General features: G+C 40.8%; 1 protein-coding gene across 1 annotated transcript; it reads left to right on the top strand.

Annotated features, from left to right (window-relative positions):
* The first annotated feature begins 294 nt into the window (after window positions 1–294).
* Window positions 295–23271, top strand: LOC109581441 (uncharacterized). Its single transcript, XM_019995543.1, has 9 exons — window positions 295–451; window positions 504–697; window positions 745–1089; window positions 1161–1354; window positions 1510–1661; window positions 1772–2292; window positions 2500–2624; window positions 3268–21570; window positions 22524–23271. The coding sequence occupies exons 1-9, from the start codon at window positions 387–389 to the stop codon at window positions 23223–23225; spliced, it is 20601 nt and encodes a 6866-aa protein (XP_019851102.1). The 5' UTR covers window positions 295–386; the 3' UTR covers window positions 23226–23271.
* Window positions 23272–23535: the final 264 nt, after the last annotated feature.

Raw genomic sequence — 23535 nt, 5'->3', positions numbered from 1 at the left:
GCATTGAGGGCTGAGAAAGACGCACTGAGCTTGTCCTGTTGGCTCCATCATGCTATTTTGCTGATCTGGGAGCTGAAAGCAAGCAAGAGTTTCCTCAAGAAGAAGTTTATCTCAACTACAGTGGTGTAAGATAGCCCCTGAGTGGGCAGATAAGGAAATATGAGCCCAAGTTGCAACAAGATCCTTTTACTGGTCACTACTATCACTAGCTGTTTGATTTTTGTATCTAAAGGTGAGCTAATCCATTGCAATGAATACAAAATACCCTCTCTCTCTCTCTCCCTGCAGCTGAATTTGATGTCTTGCATTTCCAGGCATTTCAGTTCAGGAAATTAAGTGGCCCTGCTTTTATTAATGAAGGGCAGCAAAGCATTTACACTGTCCTAATGGATGGACCTCCTGATACAGATGTTACTCTGGATCTTGCAACAGAAGTTGATGGATACATAAAGTAATGGAGAATGCAATACATGTACATCCATTAGCTGTTTCTATTGCTTTAGAACGTTGACTGAAAGGTTGACATTCAACTCATCCAATTGGAATGAAACTCGTGAAATATACATATTTGGTGTTGATGATGACGTCATACGATACTCTCCGTATGGTGGAATACTTAACATAAATTCCTCAAGCAGCAATGTATCTTATGCTGCAACTGCTAATCTGACGCTACTAGTATCAGATACTGATAACTGTGAGTGACAATGGAGTAATTATTGACTTTATTCTGTCCTTATTTAGCTGGTGTTATCATTGTCATGAAGGAGAGGTACCCATTTCCTCCAGATATCCCCGAGGGAAGATGGGCAGTGTATGAAGTTACTCTCCCAAGCACTCCAACCCACTCTGTTACTATAACTTTTCACTCACTCTCTCCTCGAGTGTCCCTTGGACCATCTACCATGACATTTGAGCCTCATAATTGGAACGTGGCTCAAGATCTAGTTATTTATGCATTAGAGGATACCCTCAATCTTCCTTCCCCGTATCCTGCATCATTCAACATGAGCCTCTCTAGTGTCGACAATAATTTCAACAAATATCCTGTACCTGATTTTAATGTCACTGTTGAAGACAATGATGAAGGTTAGCATAATTTCTAGTAGACTATGGTTGCAATTACAATATCAATTGCAATCTCTTTCTCTTTCTTTTAGATGAAGCTGTCCTTTCTGGTACACTAGTCTGGAAGAAAGTCCCAAGCGGTTACCCGAGGACAATGGCAGTGTTCACTCTATCCCTTACTCTCTCCAGAAGCTACTATGGACAATACTCCATTGGTAGTGAGGTCAGTATGCCAGGGATGCTCATGTTTGGAGATGACAGTGAGACAGACCAGCTCATAATGACAGTAAGCAATTGAACTAGAGCTTTCAGTACCACTTTCAGACTTTGCATAATTTTATGTACATGATTTTGCATGAAAAATGTACATCTACTTAGATCTACATTGTGTACATTGATTATTTTTTTCTAAAAATTACATTGGGTGTGGCTCATTTTTAGGTACATGGAGTCAGTGAGAGAGATGAGTACATTGTTGCTGAAGGAACTGTGTCACATTTATATCCCATGGCCCATCAGTATGGATCTCCTTGGGAAGCTGTGTATGAATACTGCTGCAGAGGCAAGGCACTACAGAATAACAGACAAACAAAGTAAGCTGTTAAAAATTATAGATCTAGTTCTAGTCTACATGTATATTAAAATTATCAAGACTTCACATTATATTAATAATACTATGCATTTATTTTATTTATTTTTGCAGGCTAGCCCTTTCTGTGACAGTTGATCTCAGTTATCCTTCCTCTCCTCTTGTGCCATCTCTTTCCATTGTTCACTTGATGTCCTCAAGCAATGGAGACCAGTCCTTTTACTATCCTGCTCTATCTCCATCGGAGAACTCTCTCTTCTTCTCTTTTGGTAGTCCGATTGACTACCGATCAATACAAGCAGGGCCTCCTCAGGGCTTGCATATAGTACCTGTTACTGGTCAAGTGACTTGGAACACTGAACACGTGGTCCCTGGGGACTATAGTGCACAAGTTATCACACAGGATGTGGAAACTGGCCTCAGGGTTGCCGCTGAATTAAGGATTAGAGTTTCGTCTGGTACCCGTCCTGTTATTCCAGACCTTAGCAATGCAGTCCCATTTGATGTCCTTTATGTGATGCAAGGAACTCAAGTTAATTCCTCTTATTTTATCAATGGAGGTCAATCTGTTACATTCGTCTCTCCTGTACCTAATGGTCTTATTGCTTATGTTACTGAGAACAATACTCTGACAGGTGAGAACTTGATATTAATTGACGTCCTTAAGTTGTAATTGGAGCTTTTTATATAGCATAATTGCATGGGTTTTTTTTCATTAGGACATTCTATTAATATTGTAATTATTATTATTTTTATATTATTTTTATATTATCATTATTATTATTATCATCATTATTATTATCATTACTATTATTATTATTATTTTGTCTTTCTCAATATAGTGCAATGGAATGTATCATCAGTGCAGTCTGAGGGTCCTCTTATAGTTTGTTTGTCTGTACTTGCTGATAATACTTCATCTGTTCCTCTTTGTCTCTCGTACATTGTACAACCAGGAGCCAATGAGGTAAGATAATGATATTATCTGATAGTATGTACTTTGTTAGATTTATACTGTGTATCTTGATTCTGATTAAGATTGAGCTTTTTGCAAATTTTTTAATTCCTCAAATATCTGGCCCAAGACCATGGGCTATAATACAGGGATTTGGGCCAAATTTCATCAAAAATGACAGGGAGAAAATTTTTAGGTTTAAATATTTTTTCTGATGCATATACATGTTTTTATATTGTATAGAAAGTTTGGGCTAATTCCAATCAGAATTAAATTTTTTATGATTTTTTAAAGTTGCTCAAAAATCTGGCCCAAAACCATGGGCCATAGTACAGGGTCTTGGGCCAAATTTGATCAGAAATGACAGGGAGATATTTTTCCATTTTAATATTTTTTTCTGATGCATATACATGTATATATCTTACATAGAAAGTATGAGCTGATTCTGGTTAAAATTGGATTTTTTATGAATTTTTAAAGTTGCTTCTAAAGAAGTACACCATGTATAAGAAGTACACCATTATACAACATATGTACTCTCTTTTTAATTGACCTCATGTTTGCTGGTTTTTCTTTTGCAAGATATACATGTAAATTGCATTCATTTTAATGTTTTAGTAGCCTTCAATTTTTATTTTATTCTATGTTACTTTAGGAATTTTCCCTTGATTTCAATGGCCCAGCTGTGCCTGGCAGAGTTTACCACCAGTCCTACGTACACGGACTTGATGGGCGTGTACCTCTCACCTCTCTCCTCGTCGAGAGCTCACTCCCACCCACTCAAATAATTAAACACATGACTCTATACTTTGCATCCTACTATGACAGTACTAACGAGACACTTGAAGTGTTGCAGTACTCACACCCATCATTATCAGTTGCTTATGAAAACCCTCCACTTAATCCAGCCTCTCCTCAAGTGCTGTATGTTACTGGGGACTCTCCTCTCTCAGTTTACCTCCAGTTCTTACAACATGTTTATTACTCTAACAGAAAAGGTCTACCAACTATTGGTCATCGTCTTATATTAGTTAGACTGTATGCTGATAGCAGCAGGAGTAACTCGCTGGTCAATTCCTATGTTAACATGTCTGTTAGTGTACATAACCATGCTCCAGTGGTTGCTACTAATGGAAATGAAGAGTCTTACACTAATAGATACTATCCTAACAATGAACCAGTTTCAGTTCTTAACCCAACAGGAGCTAGTGTAAGAGATACTGACAGTCAGTACATACACAATGCTACAGTGACTCTTAACAATCCACTGGATGGGCCCCATGAGTCACTACTAGTGACTTACAAGACTCCAGAGAGACAAAACCAACCAATTGTCGTTGAGGGATTGGGTCTCTCCATTCCTTTTGGCCTCTTGTTTTCAGGTGAAAGAGTCCCTGAAGTATCTCACACACTCAGTGTAGCTAGTACTGGACTGGTGAGTGATGTTAGTGTGATTATTGACATCAAGCACTCGTGGGTTGGTGATCTAATGCTAGAGCTAGTTCATGGTCATCGAACAGTCCTCCTAGTACTGAGTCCAGGGGGTCCCTCATGCCCTCGTGATGATCTACACACAACAACGTTTGATACTGAATCCTCTGGAGATTTGTTCCTTTCCAAGAGCTCAGTTTCTCCTGGTCTGTGTCAGTTCCAAACTCAAGGCTACTTTTCTTCAGATGAGTCTCTTAAAAGTTTCTCCGGTGATCCAATTGAAGGTGACTGGACTCTTCGTATCACTGACTTGCTTACCGGTAGGGACAACGGTCAACTGGATGGATGGGGTCTTGTTATACGACCTGAAGAGACACACCTAATTGTTTCGTCCCCTCCAGTCTCTCCTGTCATTACAGTAAGAGGGAGAGAGGAGAGGATCCATTACAGAGATGTAACAGCTGACGGTCGTATCACAGACCTATCAGTCAGCCTCCATCTTACTTCTCCATTCACATCTTCACTCTCGTACTTGCCAACACTGAAACTGGTCCATCCTGATGGCACCATCATAACACTATCAACCCAAGACTATCCTCTTTGTGCTTATGGGAACTTCTCTTACATCATTTTTGATGATAGAGCATCCAGTGATAGTAACTACACTGACTATTCCTGCCTTTCCTTGTATGAAGCTAATGAAACCTCTAGCGGAGAGTTCTCCTCAAGTGCCAGCGGAGGGTACAATTTCAGTTCTGGTTCTGGATCTGAGTTTTCACAGTATCTCCCAACACTTGATGACATAATTGATCTCAATATACCGATACCATTGAAGAGGTCGCTAGTGGACAATCTTGCTCCACGGTCGCCGTTGTCTCTCCTTCGTGGCAAGCAACTCAGTGGACGCTGGACGCTTGTCATATCCAGTGAACAAGAGGCAAGTGTAGTTGGATGGACGCTACATATTGCAAGGGAACCAAACATTGATCATCATTATAATCCAGTGACTGGGGTCCTTAGTCTAACTGGTTTAGACTCTCCTGCCAGTTACCAGGCAGTCCTCAGTTCTGTCGTGTACAATAATAACAAAAAATGGCCTAATTTCTCTGAGGAGAGAAGACTAGTCACAGAATTGCATGATGGTCATACTCATTCCAATGCCACCCTGCCTCAGTCTCATTCCTATATCATTGTCCATCACATCATCATTGATCTTGATCCTCTTAACATCACGCCCGCATCAACTCCTAACTATTACACTAAATTCCAAGAGCACAGTCCTTCTATTCCACTCTTAGACCCCAGCAATGCTGTATTGACTGACGGTGGGTTTTCAGAGGGTCTGTACTCACTCATCATAACAGTGAGGAATTATTCTAATTTCAATATGGAGGGGGTCTTGGTTAATGAGTCACTGGTAGAGATTGAGCAGCTCCACAGTAAACAATATGTCACAATCAATGAAAATGATGATGACGTCCTCATTCTTAATATCTCTACTTCAGTTCCTCGAGCTATTGAGGTTTTTGAGAGAGTTCTACGGACAGTCGAGTACTATAACGATGCAGAGGAGCTCTTTGGGATCTCTCGTGGCATAGAATTTAAAGTTTATGATTTAGCTAATGGTAATCAGTTTATCAGCAGTGTCGCTACTGCAGCTGTTGATTTTGTATTTACTAACGATCCTCCGGTCCTGATATTGAATCCAGTCAGTCCAGGGGCTCCGTATGTAGTGTATTACGATGAAGGAGAGGGTGAGGCATTACTGACTAATGACTCTTTGATATCTCTAACTGATAATGACGATGAGTACCTCCAGTCTGTTACCATTAGTATAACTAACCCATATGACACTGTCAATGAGTACCTTGATATTGATGAGTATATCATAGACACTACAAACATCAGGTACTCTTATAATTTATCATCTAATACACTTCTTTTGTATGGCGAGGACACGCTGGATAATTATACAGCTGTCCTAGGGAGTGTAACGTACAATAACACAGTCCATAGTCCTGGTAATCCTGACCCTACTACTAGAGTTGTCAGCTTTGTTCCTTTTGATGGGACTAATAATGGCCGACCTGCTTTTACGCTCATATCGTTCATGAGCATCAATGATGCTCCGTTTGGAGACCTTAACGGTTTTAAGGTACCCGGTATTGATAATAACGTCACATTTATTGAGGAGAGAGGTCCTATACCACTTCTTGATCCTGACTCGTTCATCATGGATGTTGATAATGTCACTTTGAGTTATATATCAGTTCGTATCATTAATCCAATGGATGGTCCTAATGAGATATTGAGAGTTAGTAATGTAAGCGAGAGATCACCTGATTCAACTAGAGATGTGGTAATCACTCTTAATTACTTGCCCCAAGTTGTGTTTGATTCCGAATCGTCACTCCTCACCATTTCTGGCCTCAAAACTGTGTATGAGTATCAAGAAGTCTTGAAGACTCTATCGTATAATAACATTGCTGATGAGCCTGACCAGACTGAAAGAACTATTGAGATAATTCTCAATGATGGTCTCCTTGATTCTGATCCACTTTACGTTGGAATCAGGATGGAACTGATCAACGATTCACCATATTTCAATGACACAGCATCACCATTTAGACCACATATCAATGAAGATGTCTTTATTGATGATAATACTGGCATCAATCTCTTTGATTTGAGTTATCTCATTCTTGACGATGATATTGATTCAGTCCCAGGTATAGCCATTATATCCATTGACAGTTCTAACGGTCAATGGCAGTACTCTTTATACCCTCAAACAGCAAACTGGAGTGACATACGTACGCCTCTATCTCTATCTAATGCCCTCACACTTTCAGCTGGAGCAACCACTAGTTCCCGCCTTCGTTTCCTACCTAATAGAGACTACAACGGAGTGGCTAGCTTTAGGGTAGTAGCGTGGGATGGTACTGATCTTCCTATTGGTAGCTATACTAATGCTCTCTCTCACTCATTGATAGACTCATACAGTTATGCTACTGTACATATCAATCTAACTGTTGTACCTGTTAATGATGCGCCTGTGTTGCATGAGGTTCTGCTCAACTTTACATCGATTGATGAAGATGATTACAACTCGACTGGCGATACTATACTCAGTCTGCTCCAGTTTGCTTACGATGTTGATATACCTTTGCAACAGAATGAACTAGGACTTGCAATAACAGGAGCCGATGGAGACAATGGCCTCTGGCAGTATAGTCATGACGGTGGAGCCTCTTGGACTGAGTTTGGGTCTGTTAGCGGAGAGCATGCTTTGTTATTAAGAAGTCTACCTGAAGAGAGTCAGAGGATCAGATTTGTTCCTAATAAGGATTACAATGGTTTGGTCAGCATCTCTTTCAAGGCATGGGATCTGAGCTATGACGGATTGATCAATGATAATGATACCAACAATGATTCGATTTTAGAATCTGGTTCTGGCTTAATGTCTGGATCAGGATCAGATTTGTTGATGTCAGAATCAAACAAAACCAATCAACTCCCAACCTATGTCGATACTTCTCTCTCTGATCCTGTGATTGGTCCGATTAGCGTTAACACTACATCAGCTACGATCTTTGTTGAGCCGATCAATGATTCACCAGTTATCAGAGAGGGTATGGCCATGATGCTGATCAAAGAAGATATTGCTATTGAGAGGAATCACGGTACAAAAGTTGCTAACATCATCACATACAGTGATCAGTATTACAACGATGTTGATGCTTATCCTGAAAGAGGACTTGCGGTAATACACGTGAACAATCAGTATGGTGTATGGCAGTATACTTGTGATTCACCCAGTAATTATTCCAGCTGGAGAGACTTTATTGGTGACATACACTATGGAGTCATAGTCCCACCTCTGCCTCTCAAAGAGAAAGCAACTCTTTTAGCTGCTACCTGCTCAATAAGGTTTCTACCACAGACCCATTTTAATACAGAACTTGATTATGTCAATAACCCAAGACCACTCTCAGACACTCCGTACATAATAGTTCATGGTTGGGATAACACTGGACTGACTCAAGGTCTCTCTGGTACGTATGGTAATGATGCTACTTACGCCAATAACTCAATCACTAATGAATACAGCTCTGATAGTATAATCGTACGCATTAGTATCCAGTCAGTTAATGATGTCCCTATATTGTTCCTTAGCAATGAGACTACACCATCTTTCTCAACTGTTTTCTACGAAGACCTTCCATCAATCTCTGCCGTAGGTGAAGACCTGACACTCATTGATAATGATCACGATAGACTTGTTAGTGCTACCATTACCATATATGGTGGTATTGAGGAGTCTCCTTTCAACGAGACTGAAGTGAATGAGTTTATTGAGTTGAGGAGACAAGAAGTGAGCACTGATGATATGGTATTTATGGGCAGCGGAAGTGGAGGGAATTTCTCTAACGCAACAAGCTTACCTCCTGATCCAGTCCAACTGCAATATATTGAGTATCTTCAGTTGTATGTTCTGAATAAGAGCAATCCTACACCAGAGGAGCTCTATTGTGCTGGATTGAGTGAGAGAAAGGAAGAGTTGTTTATCACTACGCTATACACTGATCTTGTGACTGAAATAACAAGCTGGTGTCCATTTTCAGTTACCATATACACTAACCCAGACTATGGCCTGCCCGATACTGATAAGACCCAGTTCCAAAAGGTACTCAGAACTGTCCGATACAACAACAGCATTCAAGAACCTATTGGAGACTACAGGACCATATCATTTGTGGTATCTGATGGGGTTGGTGACAGCATTACTGTGAATACCACCATCTTTATTGAGCACATCAATGATGCACCTATACTGGACATCAATGACTACATTCCTGATGTTAACAATTATGTTGTATACACAGAAGGGGACGTACCTGTGATCCTTGCTAATTACTCTGGTCTCAGGCTTGTTGATTTTGATAACTTGTATCTTCAAAGTGCCACCATTACATTACTAATTGCACCGGATACGGTAAACGAGACTCTATCTGCTGACACCACAGGGACTAACATTAATATGACTTATACTAATTATACATTGTATCTAACTGGTAATGATACTGTTGAGTCTTATGCTGAAGTCCTTGCTACTGTCACTTACACTAATACATATGCATATCCTGGTCATCCTGATGAGACAATGAGACAGATTGAGTTTGTTGTGTCCGATGGTGACCGCTCAAGCTCTCCAGCTCTTTGCTTTGTGACTTTTATTGGAGTAAACGATCGTCCAAATATCGACGTAAATGGGGATGCTTTTGGCCGCAATTACACGACACAGTTTCGTGAAGAGGAAGGACCTGTATCAGTTGCCAGTCCTTTCACAATATTGACTGATGTTGACAACGTCACTTTGGAGTATGTCACCGCAAGGATACTTAACCCACTGGATGGTAGACTGGAGTCTCTGGATGTGGACTCCATAGTCCTTGAGAGGGTCATTGAAAAGAAATATGATAGTTTTGAGAAGGTTGTTGAAGTGACTAATCTGGTACCGAATGTCACTTATAATAGTACCAGTGCTACTCTACACATATCAGGTCTTGATAGCGTGTATGAGTATAAGCTTATTCTCAGAACCATCACCTATAATAATCTTGCCGACGAGTTTATGAGGCCTCCTCGCATTATCGAGTTCATTGCAAGTGATGGAGTGTTGGAGAGCTTCCCTGCTTATACACATGTAGACATGATACCTATTAATGACTCACCGTTCTTTAATAATGTACCTATCATAGTTCCTCACATTAGAGAAGATGAAACAGACAGCGAGGGAGAGAGCGTCTCGGCCATTGCTTCTCCTCTTATTGAGGATGATGACTCACTGTATGAACCAATCACTAAAGGTATTGCTGTTGTGAATACTGAGAACACTAATGGTGTCTGGCAATACAAACTAAATGGATCAAGTGTCTGGAATGACTTCCCTCCAAATACATCTTACACAAGGGCTGTATTGCTAACTGCAACAAATGAGAATTTCATTCGTTTTGTACCCAATAAAGATTTTAATGGTAACTCTAGCCTTACGTTTGTTGCATGGGATACAGTGGATGAACTCCCTGATGGTCATGTTCGTGTAGCACTCACTAACGATAGTACTGATCCATTCAGCTCAGAGTCGAGGAGCCTATTGGTAGTAGTAATGCCTGTTAATGATGCACCTGTCCTTAATACATCTGTTACCATAGTCCTCCCACCAATTCTTGAAGACGATGTTATCGATCGTCCTTCCCTTGGGGTTGACGTCTCAGTCTTTCTACCAGCTCTATTAGATGATGTAGATCAGCCCATTGACTCTCATGAGTTTGGTATTGCCGTAGTGAGTGCTGACCAGAGCAATGGCTACTGGCAGTTCAGTACTGATCAGGGCACCTCCTGGTCTAACATGTCATCTCCTTCACCAAGCAGTGCTCTGGTATTAAGAACTGAGCCTTATGGCACACACAGAGTGAGGTTCGCCCCTAGACTGAATTACAATGGTGACACATCGCTTCAGTTTAAACTCTGGGACATGAATGATACCTATCCCAGTGGCCAGCAAGGCGTGAACACTGAGACCACTGATAGTGTTACTGGTACGTTTAGCAGGGGCACTGGCACTGCTACACTTGACATTGAGCCTGTGAACGATTCACCAACCCTGGACCCTGGCCCTGTATTCCCTGATATAGAAGAAGACTATAGCAATTTCAATAATCTGGGTACATATGTGAGTGTCATTACTAACTTTGTGTATAATGATGTTGATGGAACTGATGATGTTGGCGTGGCTGTGGTTGGCATTAACAGGACATATGGTGAATGGCAGTACACTTGTGACGGGCTGATAGGGACAAGATGGCTACATTTCATCGGTGGGCATCAATTTGGTCAGATTGCTCCAAGGGAACCATTACCAGAGAGAGCCACTCTACTACTGGACACCTGTCGTATTAGGTTTGTCCCACAGGAGAATTTTAACTCACAGTTTGATGAAAATGGTGATCCAAGGCCAGCCTCCGACACTCCATACATAGAGATAAAGGGTTGGGATAACACTGGATCAACTAACGGGTTTAACCTGCGTTATGGTATTGACACAACCACTGGTAATCACACTGATTCATTCAGTAGAGAAATTGAGCGTGTTAATATCACAGTAACATCAATCAATGATAGACCAGTATTGAATCTCAATGGGACTCAAAGTGACTATCAAACGACCTTTACTGAGACCTGGCCTAAAGGCACAGTAGTCCCTGTACAAGTTGTTGACCCACTTACCTTTAATCTAACTGATGTGGACAATAACCGCCTCGTCAAAGCAATTATATACTTTGAACAGTATGATGATTTCCATGAGAGCTTGATTATCAATGTTACTGGCACTGGACTCAATTACACCATTATGTATGAGGGATCTCTATATGTACTTACACTAAAGCCACTCTCTGGTAACAGTGCTCCTATTGAAGACTTTCGAAGTTCAATAAAGACACTGCAGTATCAGAACACTGCCGAAGAGCCTAACTCGACTAGTCGTGTCGTTATATTCCGTATTGATGATTTTGATTCATTCTCATCTACTTCAAGGAGTACGATACTGATTGAGCTAGTCAATGATCCACCTGACATTGACCTCAATGTATTCTTGAATGGAACTTATAATCTTGTTAATTACACGGAAGGACAGGGCCCTGCATTGTTATTAGATGAAGATGATCTCTCTCTTACTGATAATGATAACACCAGTTTCTATAGCATCAGTGTTGTACTCAATGCTAATCCTGACGGTCAGTATGAAACACTTTCTGCTAATAGCAGTGACACTAACTTAACCACCAGTTATTCCAATGGTACCTTACTTATACAAGGTCCAGGATCAGTGTCTGATTTTATTAGTGTCTTGCTAACAGTCTCTTATAATAATTCACTGTCTCATCCTGGCTCTCCATCAGATGATACTCGTGTCATTGATGTCATTGTCAGTGATGGATTGAATGTATCTTCAGCTCCTGTCTATCTATCATTCACTGCTGTCAATAACAGACCAATACTGGATCTCAACGGTAATGACACCGGGTTTGATTTCAGGACAAAGTTCTATGAAGAGGAGGGACCAGTAGCAGCTGTAGACCAGGACATGATACTCATTGATATTGATAATGATACTCTTGAGTACGTAATGGTTGTCATCAGCAATCCACTGGATGGCTCCCACGAGAGACTATGGGTAAGGAACGTTACTGAATATATTGGAAACCCTCTGGGCCTCCATTACTCTGTGTGGAACTTTAGACCCAAACAATATTACAATTATACTAATAGTACCCTCTTCATCACTGGACTGGAGTCAGTCTATGAGTATCAACAGGTTCTTAAGACTCTTACTTACAATAATTCAGCTGATGAGCCTCAGAATGAGACTAGAGTTCTATCCTTCTTTGTATCTGATGGTCTTAGTATCAGATCAGGTGTTAAGACTGATATTGATATCATTAACATCAATGATTCACCTTATATCAACCAATCAGTGATACCGTATCACCCTATCACTTACGAAGATATTAACAATAATTCTAATATTGGTTGGTCACTGAAAGCCATTACAACTGGTCTCATCCTTGATGATGATGCTAATCATAAAGAAGGTGTTGCCATTGTTGCCCTTGACAGCAGATATGGTCACTGGGAGTACACTACTAATTATAAAGAGGATGAAGGAGAGAGTGGATCCGGTGGAATCATTGATTCAATCATATCATATATCAGTGGATCTGGTAATGATTTTACTGGATCAGGTGAGATCAGTGGATCAGGTCAAGTCAGTGGATCAGGTGAAATCAGTGGATCAGGTGAAATCAGTGGATCAGGTCAAGTCAGTGGATCAGGTGAAATCAGTGGATCAGGTGAAACCAGTGGATCTGGCTCAGTCTCATTACAGACCAATTGGTATCCTTTACCAGTCAATACTAGTCTATCTTATGCAACCGTACTTAGAGTCAATGGGGATGCCAATAGATTGCGTTTTGTACCACACAAAGATTTCAATGGTAATGTATCATTCTCATTTGTTGCATGGGACACAACTGATCATCTCAGTGATGGATCTATAACCAATGCCACCTCTGTCTCTAGAACTGATCCCTTCAGCTCTGAGACTGTGACCACAACAGCCACAGTGTCCCCAGTCAATGATGTCCCATTATTGTCCAATGATACGGTATCATTAATGAGTATATTGGAAGATGACATTAACTCTGTTGGTAATGATGTAGTATTATTGACTAGTGGGATCACAGATATTGACACCAGTGATCAGATATATGGTATATCAATCATCGAGACTGATTCAGATAATGGCACATGGCAGTACACTACTGATGGAGGCAACACTTGGAACAGCCTCTCTTCTGATATATCTCCTGAAAACTCACTCCTTATCAGCTCTCATCCTCCTGGTATGAACAAAATCAGGTTCATACCATATCAAGACTTCAACGGCAATGTTAGTATAACATTCCTAGCATGGGATTTGACATCAGGTCAAGCTAGTGGCACTGAAGGTGCTGATGTTAGCACCAGTGATCCTATCACTGGGCCTGTTAGTACTACATCAGTTAAAGCTGTACTCTACATTGAACCTGTGAATGATTCTCCAGTCATAAGAGAGGGAATGAGTCTAAGCACTATAATCGAAGATTATCCTGTTAGTGAAAACGAAGGCGATACTGTAGCTTATATTGCTAATGGTCTTTATTACACTGACGTTGACGACTCCTCTCAGACTGGCCTGGCTGTTGTTGGTGTTGATGTTCGTAATGGGGTCTGGCAGTACAAGTGCAAAGGAAGCTGGAATACTTTCATTGGAGATTACATATACGGCATAGTCATTCCTCTTCACCCACGTCCAGAGAAAGCCACTCTTCTCTCCTCTGATTGTAGGATACGTTTCCTACCAAACTACCTCTTCAACTCAATGCAGTACCTTGATGGTATGCCACGCCCACTTTCTGAGACTCCATATATAATTGTGCGTGGGTGGGATAACACAGGATTGAGTCATGGGCTGAGTGGTCGTTATGGTATTGACACTACTTATAATAATGACAGTATTTTGAATGAGTTCAGTAGCGATACCGAGAGAGTCACCATTACTGTATCTAGTGTTAACAATCTTCCTGTCCTCAAGATTACAAGTGAAGGAGATGGAGAAAGCTACTCAGTTCTGTTCACCGAAGATGATCCATACGTTAGAATAGTTGATCCCGAATCAGTCTCAATCACTGATCTTGATCACATTAATCTCAAATCAATCACTGTGATCATTGAGAATGTCTATGACGATGAGGATGAGATCTTGAGTCTGATAATACCCAGTAATGTATCTGACATCAACTATAATGACACAATGGGTATTGTTAGTGTCAGTAACGGCAATGAGACTGAAGTCTTAAGAGTGACTAGAGAGTCCTCTTTCAATGATTCTTTTCTCCTCCTTGAGTCAGAGTACCCTGGTGTCAAGGTATCTCTTGAGTCGTATGCTAAAGTTCTCCAGTACATAGTGTACATTAATACTCACACAGAGCCTGTTAATGAAACCCGTTTGATTCGTTTCCATGTTAACGACAGCGAAGGTACCAATTCAAATGTAACAACTAGCGTTGAGTATAGATTACTGGCTGAGAATCACCCAATACTGAAAACCTACCTCTACCAGATCTTGTTTACTGAGGGGGAGGCTTCACCCATTCCTCTTGTGTCTAGTAACTTGAGTCTGACTGATCTTGATCATAACGAGTTCTTTTATATTGCTAGTGTCAGGATGAACTTGTCTCCAGTGCCAATCAGTAGCGAAGAGTACTTATCTGTTAATATTAGTCCCTCTGATGGGCTCACTCAGCATTATAATCCTCTCAATGGAGTATTGTTAATAACAGGACCAGCACCAGTTCATGTCTACCAGTCAGTATTGAGAACTGCAGTCTATCACAATACCATTGAGGAACCACCTCCTGGTCAAAGGACAGTTACTATACGAGTCACTGATGCTCATAATCTCCGTAGTAACACTGAGACCGTTACTATTGATGTTAGTGTCATTAATGATAGGATCCCTATCATTCAAACTCTTGAAGAGCCTTTTGAATACCTTGAGCACCTAATGGAGACTAATCCAATCCCTCTCCTGATATCAAATGGTTTATTAGTATCTGATGCTGACAGTGGAGACTTGCCTCTACACTCTATCACTATTGAGTTGACTAATCCTCTGAATGAGGCCATGGAAGAGGTACTCAGTGTACAACCAGCCACTGGTATAAGAGCAAGCTACGTTAACTACACATTGAGTCTTACAGGCCCAGCCAGTGTTTCTTATTTCCAACAAACTCTCTCGACTCTCACATATGTAAACCTAGCAGAAGAACCAATAATGGAAGAGAGAGTCATAGAACTGATAGCATACGATGGGATCCATTACAGCAATGTGTCTATCATTAGTATTGATATTATGCTGCTCAATGATGCACCTGTCATTGATTTGAATGGACCTAGTGGTATAGATGTCAATTACATGATAGAATACACGGAGGGAAGTGGGCCAGTATCCGTAGTCAATGAGTCAGATCTCATCATATATGATAATGATAATGACTACCTCACAGGTCTCCTAGTCGTCATTGAGAATCCTTTTGATGCACCAAATGAAATACTAGCTGTATCTATACCAACCAATTACACTGTCATAAGAAGCAGTTACAATACAAGTAGTGGAGTATTGACACTGTCTGGTAATGCTACTGTGGCTGAATATGAAGAAATAATAAGGACAATCACTTACAGCAATAACGAGGCTCTTCCTGGACATCCTAATACTACCATGAGAAGGATAAGATTCAATGTTTTTGATGCTAATAACTCGAGTAGACCAGCATTTACTTTCTTGACATTCTCATCAGTCAATGATCCACCAATGATTGATCTCAATGGAGACTCACCTGGTGTCAATTACAGTGTAGTTTTCATTGAAGAAGGCTCACCAGTCTACCTCACTGATCGTAACATTACACTAGTTGATGTTGATAGCTCCATCATTTCGGAAGTGAGGGTTCTCATTTTGAATTGTCTTGATGGAGACCTTGAGGACTTGAGTCTTGATGACGACAGCAAGCTACCCCCACTCCTCACTGCTATGATGAGCCAAGCATGCGAATTTACAATCAGTGGCTCTGGCACTGCGGAAGAATTCCAAAATACACTGAAACTCTTAACATACTCTAATAATGCTGATGAGCCTCAGTATTCCCCTAGACTCATTGAGATAACAGCTGATGATGGTTTTAATAGGAGCATACCAGTATATACCAGTGTGACCATTCTACCTGTTAATGATCCACCCACTCTACAGATTGCATCGGGATCCTTTACTTACGGGGTCAATGTAGGCGTGTCTGATGGAGAAGCTCCCAATGTTCCAGACCCAGGTTTTGGTTCAGGATTCTCATCCTCTGGTTCTGGAATGTCAGGATCTGGATCTGGCGATATTGATTCACCATTGTCTAATGCATCAGCCCTGGGATCAGGTGATGAACCAATGATGACACAAGTCAATGTCACCGAAGCTGATTTCTTAACACTGTACACTGAGAATGGGCCGAGTGTATTAATAGTACAGCCTGAGTATGTAATGGTTGGAGATGAAGATAACGATAATTTGCAAAGACTACAAGTTACTCTACAGAATGAGCTTGACATTGGTCAAGAGGCCATCTTCTTTAATGAGGAAGAGCTGGATAAGATTCCAGATGAAAGCCTGAGGAGAGCACTCAAGATAGTCCTTGGTGGCTATGTTCAAAATGGTTGTCCTATTGGCAGAGTGCACTATCCAATGATAGACCTTGAGCTGCTCCTGACGCTAGAGCAAATGAACTATACAGTTAAGAGCCTTCACTATTGCAACACTGATGAAGACCCTTCTCCCGAGAATCGTACAATTACTTTCAGAGTTCAAGATCCTCAAGGTGCTTGGAGTAACATTGAGACGGCCATTGTTCAGATAAGACCGATCAATGATGTGCCGATATACCAACCATCCCTTGGGTTTGATCCCACTGTCACTACCCTAGAGGACACTCCAATCACTATCAGTGTCTTACAGAACTTTTTTGATCACGAGGAGATTCTTAATGGCAGTGCTATTCGTGTAGTAAGAATAGAGCCAGAGTTTGGAGAAGCAACTGTTAATAAAACTAACGGTAACATAAATTATAGTCCAGCTACAAATGACAATGGTATTCGTGTTATTCACTATCAAGCGTGTGATTCAAGAGGTGGCTGCTCAATTGTACAAAACATTACGGTGACGATTACACCTGTTAACGATCCACCCTATCTCTCTCAAGATCTCATTATTGAGATTGAAGAGGATGTTGAATCTGTTGTTATAAATCTCACACAATATCTAGCTGACCATGAGGACGACCTCGTTCCCTCTTCATCCTATCCAGTAGCAACTGGTATATCTGATGTCACTCTCCTCACTGTGTTCTTGGATAGTACTAATAAAAACATGATGACAATCTCACCAACCCTTAATAACAACGGAATAGATGCATTCAAACTGACTTTCTGTGACAGTCAAGGAAGCTGCACTACTGTAAATGTGACTGTCATTATTTTACCTGTCAACGACTTACCAGAAATAATTGTCAACTATCCACCTAGCACTGTTACCTACACAACAGATGAGGATGTCCCCATTTCCCTCTCAGTCACACTGTATGATGTAGAATCCAACCTATCCTCCCCAATGATTGTCAGCTTTCCTTATATGGGCAATGGGAATGTGACGCTGTCTCCGCCCGATGGACTCTCCGTTGTACCGGTGTCCGATGTTGTGGTGAGACGTAGGAACAGCTTGCGTCAGGAGGTCAGTTTCACTTATGCTCCTGATCATGATTATAATGGAAACGACTACATTACACTCTCAGCTATGGACAGTGAAGGAGGTGTCTCTGAGGTCAATATCAGTATCATTGTACGGTACATCAATGATGCACCAAGGTTTGGTATCACGAGTCTTGTCATTAAAGAGGACACTCCTCAGTCTCTCACTCTCCCTGGAGGCCTTGAGGTCTCAGATCCAGAGGAAGCCCTATATCCTGGATCATTCTATATACTACAACAGCCTCAGCATGGTACCCTCTCTTACGACCCAATTAACGGGACTCTCCTATACATACCTGATCTACACTACTTCAGTACTCCTGAGGCTCCTGAGTATTATATCATTGGTGCATGCGATGGAGCTACTGATGATGAACTGTGTACTAATGTCACTATTAATGTTACTGTATTGTCAACTAATGATGCACCAGTCCTGCCTCCATTCACAGTTACTGTGTATGAGGATCACGTACTCACGTTCAACCTCTCTAATCACACGTTTGACGTTGAGGATCAAACCCCGCCCATCTCTCTCATCACTCTCCTTGATCCACTCCCACCTCGTGGCTCTGTACAGTTCAACAGGTTGAATGGTATTATAACATACACACCAAATAAGGACTACTATGGGATGGACTATTTATATTTTGAGTCCTGTGACACTGATGCTCATTGTACCAATGGTACTGTTACTATAATTGTTCTTAATGTTAATGATCCTCCTACTGCCGAGAGTTTTATACACGACGTTATTGAGGATGATTTTGATTTGATATCAATACGTGATCACTCCAGTGACAGCGAGAGCCCTGATACTGACCTCAAAATCAATCTCATTGATCCTAACACAAACCAACGATTGGCAGGTAGAGAGGGCACTACACTTAACGGTGCTAATCTTCGTATATACCAGTCCTATGGGATCATCACTTACGAGCCTCCGAGCAATTTCATTGGCTACGATAACTTCACCTTCATGGTCTGTGATACATGTGATCCTAGTCGCCTGTCTGAGCTGGGTAAGATAAGTATTGATGAGGACTGTGTGAGACAGAATGAAGTTGGAGTTAGCACTACGGAGAGTGCCACTTGTGCAAGGGCTACTGTTAGCCTGATAGTTGCTAATGACAGAGATGTGCCTCTCATTAAGAATATTGTTAGTACGACCAGTCAAGGAATATCAATAGACCTTGATCCATTTAATGATTCAAGGGTACTCACTCCCAATGGGTATTTCTATTCTAATTCGTCCCTCAGTGTATATGATGTTGATGACTATCAGTCTGTGTATGCCATGTCACGAGGCTTTAATCTCACCCAGTTACAACTATCTTCTACTACTAATATTAATGAGAGTTCATTGCGGCTTACATCACAGCCTGACGGAACCGTTCAGCTACTTACCAGGAATAATCTAACATATTTTAGATACACCCCACAGACTACATTCAGTGGCTACGACAGCTTTACTTATGAGATATGTGACATATCCCTGGATGAAAGGCTTCCTCTCTGCTCTCAAGCAACAGCTAATATAAGAGTTACAACAGTGGGGCCTAGTATTACCAGTGTAATGGCGGTCTCAAGCCTTGACAGTAATGGCAATGACACTGATAGTAAAGTGTCTAGAGGAGATTCCATTAGAATCAGTTTCTCAGTTGATACTAACATGCCTCCTTACAATTCTACCACTGCTACGCTCAGTACGTATGACATTGACAAATTGTTTGATTTTCCACAGAGATTCATACCTAGCAATCTCATCTTAAATCCCTACGAAGGCCGTTGGATCACACCATCAGAATTACAGATCAATATAACTGATGAAGGCTACCCACAGCCTGAGAGCAAAATTGGCCACTGGACAATAGCAGTGAGAGACAATCCTGAGCAGATATGTGGTGCTATTGATGGAAATGGTAGAGTTACAATCACGCCTTATTGTCTGGTATCATCAGACGGATTCTCTATTCATTCCACATCCGTCTCTCCACCATTGACTGGTAACTGGGGTCTGCGACTACCAGAACTGTCAGCAGTGCTGCTCAGAAACGTTCAAGTAGATGATGCGGCACAGTTGGGAGATGATTTGTTTTTTGTTGACAGTCAAATAAAGATAATATTAAAAGAGCCTTTCTCTCATTTCCAGCTCCAGTATTACTGTCGTATGCCTCCCGAGTACATACTCAACGGAACTGAGCTAGCTGAAAACATGACTTTTGTAGTCGTTGGATGTGAGAATAAGCTCAGAAACGGTTCTAACATTGAAAACATTTATCCAAACCTTATTCAGGAAACTATGAGACATTTGAATAATTTTTCTAGTGACGAGGAAGCCCGTCGAAAGAGACAGACCTCAAGTGGAAGAGGTGATGTGGTGCAGCCAATAATATCAGACATTACGCTTCGTGTAGTAAGTTATAGCGGAGAGCTGAAGATTAATCCAGTTAATAATCCAGTGGCTTTCACTTCAGCTATTACTAGAGGATTCAATCGTACTACACTAGCTGTTGTCATACAGAAGCTGCTTGGAGTTGATGCTGAAATATTAGAAAGAATTGATAGAGACACCGTAAGGACCAGCATTGGATCATATTACACAGTGCATGATAACTTTATAACTCCATCTATATCCAGTGTTACTGCAAATGATCCCAATTGCCTCCACACTGAGGTTGGTACAGGCGATACACTCACTATTGCCTTTAGTGATGATACAAATCGACCCGCTGTAGCAACTAAGTCAGACATTGACAAGATATTTAGATTTGATCCTCCACTGGCCTCTGATTACACAGGAAGCTGGACGACACCCTCATCCCTTGTTATCACCATTGGCAGTAGTCCCAGTCAAAACCTCTCTCTCAATAGTTTTTCCCTTACTTTTACTCCGAATACCTTTCATGATGGAAGCTATGTTGTGTCCAACAATACGTACTATCCCACCGAGTATCCACAGTGCATTGGTATTAACGTCTGTACCAATAATGGCTCTCATGAAACAGTTGGTGTCTGTTCAGCTAATGGTCTCTCGTGTCGAGCGTATGCTACTCATCAGAACTTGGCTGGAGATTTCAGTGGAGGAGCTGTCTGTCGTGAGCCAGAGACCACACCTTTAACATGGCTATGGGTACTTATAGGAGCCATTGGTTTAATACTGGTATTCTTGCTTGTACTATTGATCTGCTATTGCTACAGGAGATACAAGCAGAAGAAGCAGAGAGAGGAAGCCATGAGAGTAGTCAAGAGATGGGAGAAAGAGAAGTATGACGTCAAAAAAGAGACAGAGAAGAAGGATAAGCCAGCCCCTTGGGTGAAGCCCCCTGACGTACAGACTATAAGAGACAGTACTGATCCTTTTAGTGATACTGCTCAAGATCCCTTCAGGAATATGCCTCGGCCACCAACAGCTGCTAATGAGAACTTGCCTCCTATTGCTGCTATACCAAAGAGCTTTATACCACGGGCAGGAGGACGGGTTGCCCCTATGATACCCTCAATACATGGAATGGGTCTATCTACACCTGCTGCCACTGGAGAGAGTGTCAACAGTCTTCACTCTTTATCACCACTGGTAAGTACATGTACACATATAATGGGATGCATCAGGTTTTCCCACAGGATTTTGGCATGGTGCTCAGCTGATGCATGTGTCTTAAAAATTTTGAGCAGATTTTAATCAAAATTTAAATTTTAAAGTTGCTCAAAAATTGGGCAACATGGTCTTGGGCCAAATTTTGCCAAAATTAAAAAAAGAGAGTTTTCTATTTTTATAATTTTTTGTGATGTATATGCACATTTTTATGTTGCATAAAAAGTTTGAACTGATTCTGATCACATTTAATTTTTTTATGAATTTTTTAAGTTGCTCTAAAATCGGGCCAAAGTCCCTGTACTATAGTACAAGGATTTTAGTCAAATTTTATCAAAAATTAAAAGGAGAAAATTTTTAATTTTTATAATTTTTCCTGATACATATGCATGTTTTTATGTTGTGTAGAAAGTTTGAACTGATTCCAATTACATTCGAATTTTTTATGAATTTTAAAAGTTGCTCCAAAATCGGGCCAAAGTCCCTGTACTATAGTACAGGGATTTTAGTCAAATTTTGTCAAAAATTAAAAGGAGAGAATTTTTAATTTTTATAATTTTTTCTGATACAGATGCATGTTTTTATGTTGTGTAGAAAGTTTGAACTAATTCTAATCACATTTAAATTTTTTATGAATTTTTGAAGTTGCTCCAAAATCGGACCAAAGTCCCTACAGGGATTTTGGTCAAATTTTGTTAAAAATGAAAAAGATAGAATTCTCCATTTTAATATTTTTTGGGTACATGTATTATGTCCTTATGTTGTGTAGGATTTTTTGTGAATTTTTAAAGTTGCTTCATATTGAAGCAGGTTTTATAGGAAACCCTGATATGCATATAAGCATACATGTAACTATGCAGGCTTTCATAATTACAAGTGCACATAATTATTTACATGTATTTATTGTTATTATTGTTATTATTTTCTTTTTAAAGGGTCTTCCACGACTGGTCAATGTCCCTCAGAGAAGACCATCATTGGACTCCGTTAGTCCACCTCAGTTAGCTCCTCTTCAAGGACCACTCCACCTTTATGGACAAAGAGCTCTAGGCCAGACCTCACCGACTCCAGAGGGACGGACTGCTCCTATGCAGTCATTACCAGGTGCTCTAATACCCAAACAGCTTCCTCCAATGGGTGCTATTGGACAGCCTAAAGTACCCGTGATGCGTAGCCTCTCAGTCCTGGCTCCTCCTGCCCTTCCTCCTATTGGTGAACACGGAGGCATTACCTCATCCTCTGACGAGAACGTTACTAGTACCAGCGAGGCAGGTGGTGGGATTACTTCAGAGGGTAGCAGACCTGGTCAGCTCTCACGGAGACCCTCGCTCCAGTCTCCATTGCCCGGTGTCCTTAGACCTCCTCCTCTTAGACAACCCTCTGTATCAGTTCTCCCTCCTGTGCCGTCTCGTCGTGTGTCCGCTGATCCATTTGCCACTGTCCCTACTCCTCTTCAAAGAGCTCCTACAACGTTATCTCTCACTCGGCCGGTGAGCCAGGCTCCTTCTGACTTACGTAGACCAGCTTTACCCTCTATACCGTCGACCAGGAGGGAAGAGGATTCGTTTCCAGTTACCACGGAAACAGAAATGAATACAACGACAAGTGATCCAGCAAGTGATACAGGAACTGATTAACTTTAACTTTATTTAATTAATAATTATTAATACTATTTTTAAAACAGGTATATAATTTTGTTTATATTATATTATATCATTTTTGTTAGTATTATATATAATAATAATTATTGGAAATTTTATAGCGTACAAAAGCCACACAGCAGCCATTGATCTTCTTATGTCATGAATAAATACATACAATATTACTTTGTTATGTAGTATAAAAGTTTCAGCTTGTCACAGATTTTGACAGTGGAACTGATGGGTTTTTGCTTGTCATGGATTTTGTGACAATGGAACCAATGGGTTTTTGATGCACACTCATGCA

The sequence above is a fragment of the Amphimedon queenslandica genome, unplaced genomic scaffold (assembly GCF_000090795.2).
Source record: "Amphimedon queenslandica unplaced genomic scaffold, v1.1 AMPQUscaffold_13520, whole genome shotgun sequence".
Taxonomy (NCBI): domain Eukaryota; kingdom Metazoa; phylum Porifera; class Demospongiae; order Haplosclerida; family Niphatidae; genus Amphimedon; species Amphimedon queenslandica.
This window is presented reverse-complemented; position numbering and strand designations above follow the sequence as displayed.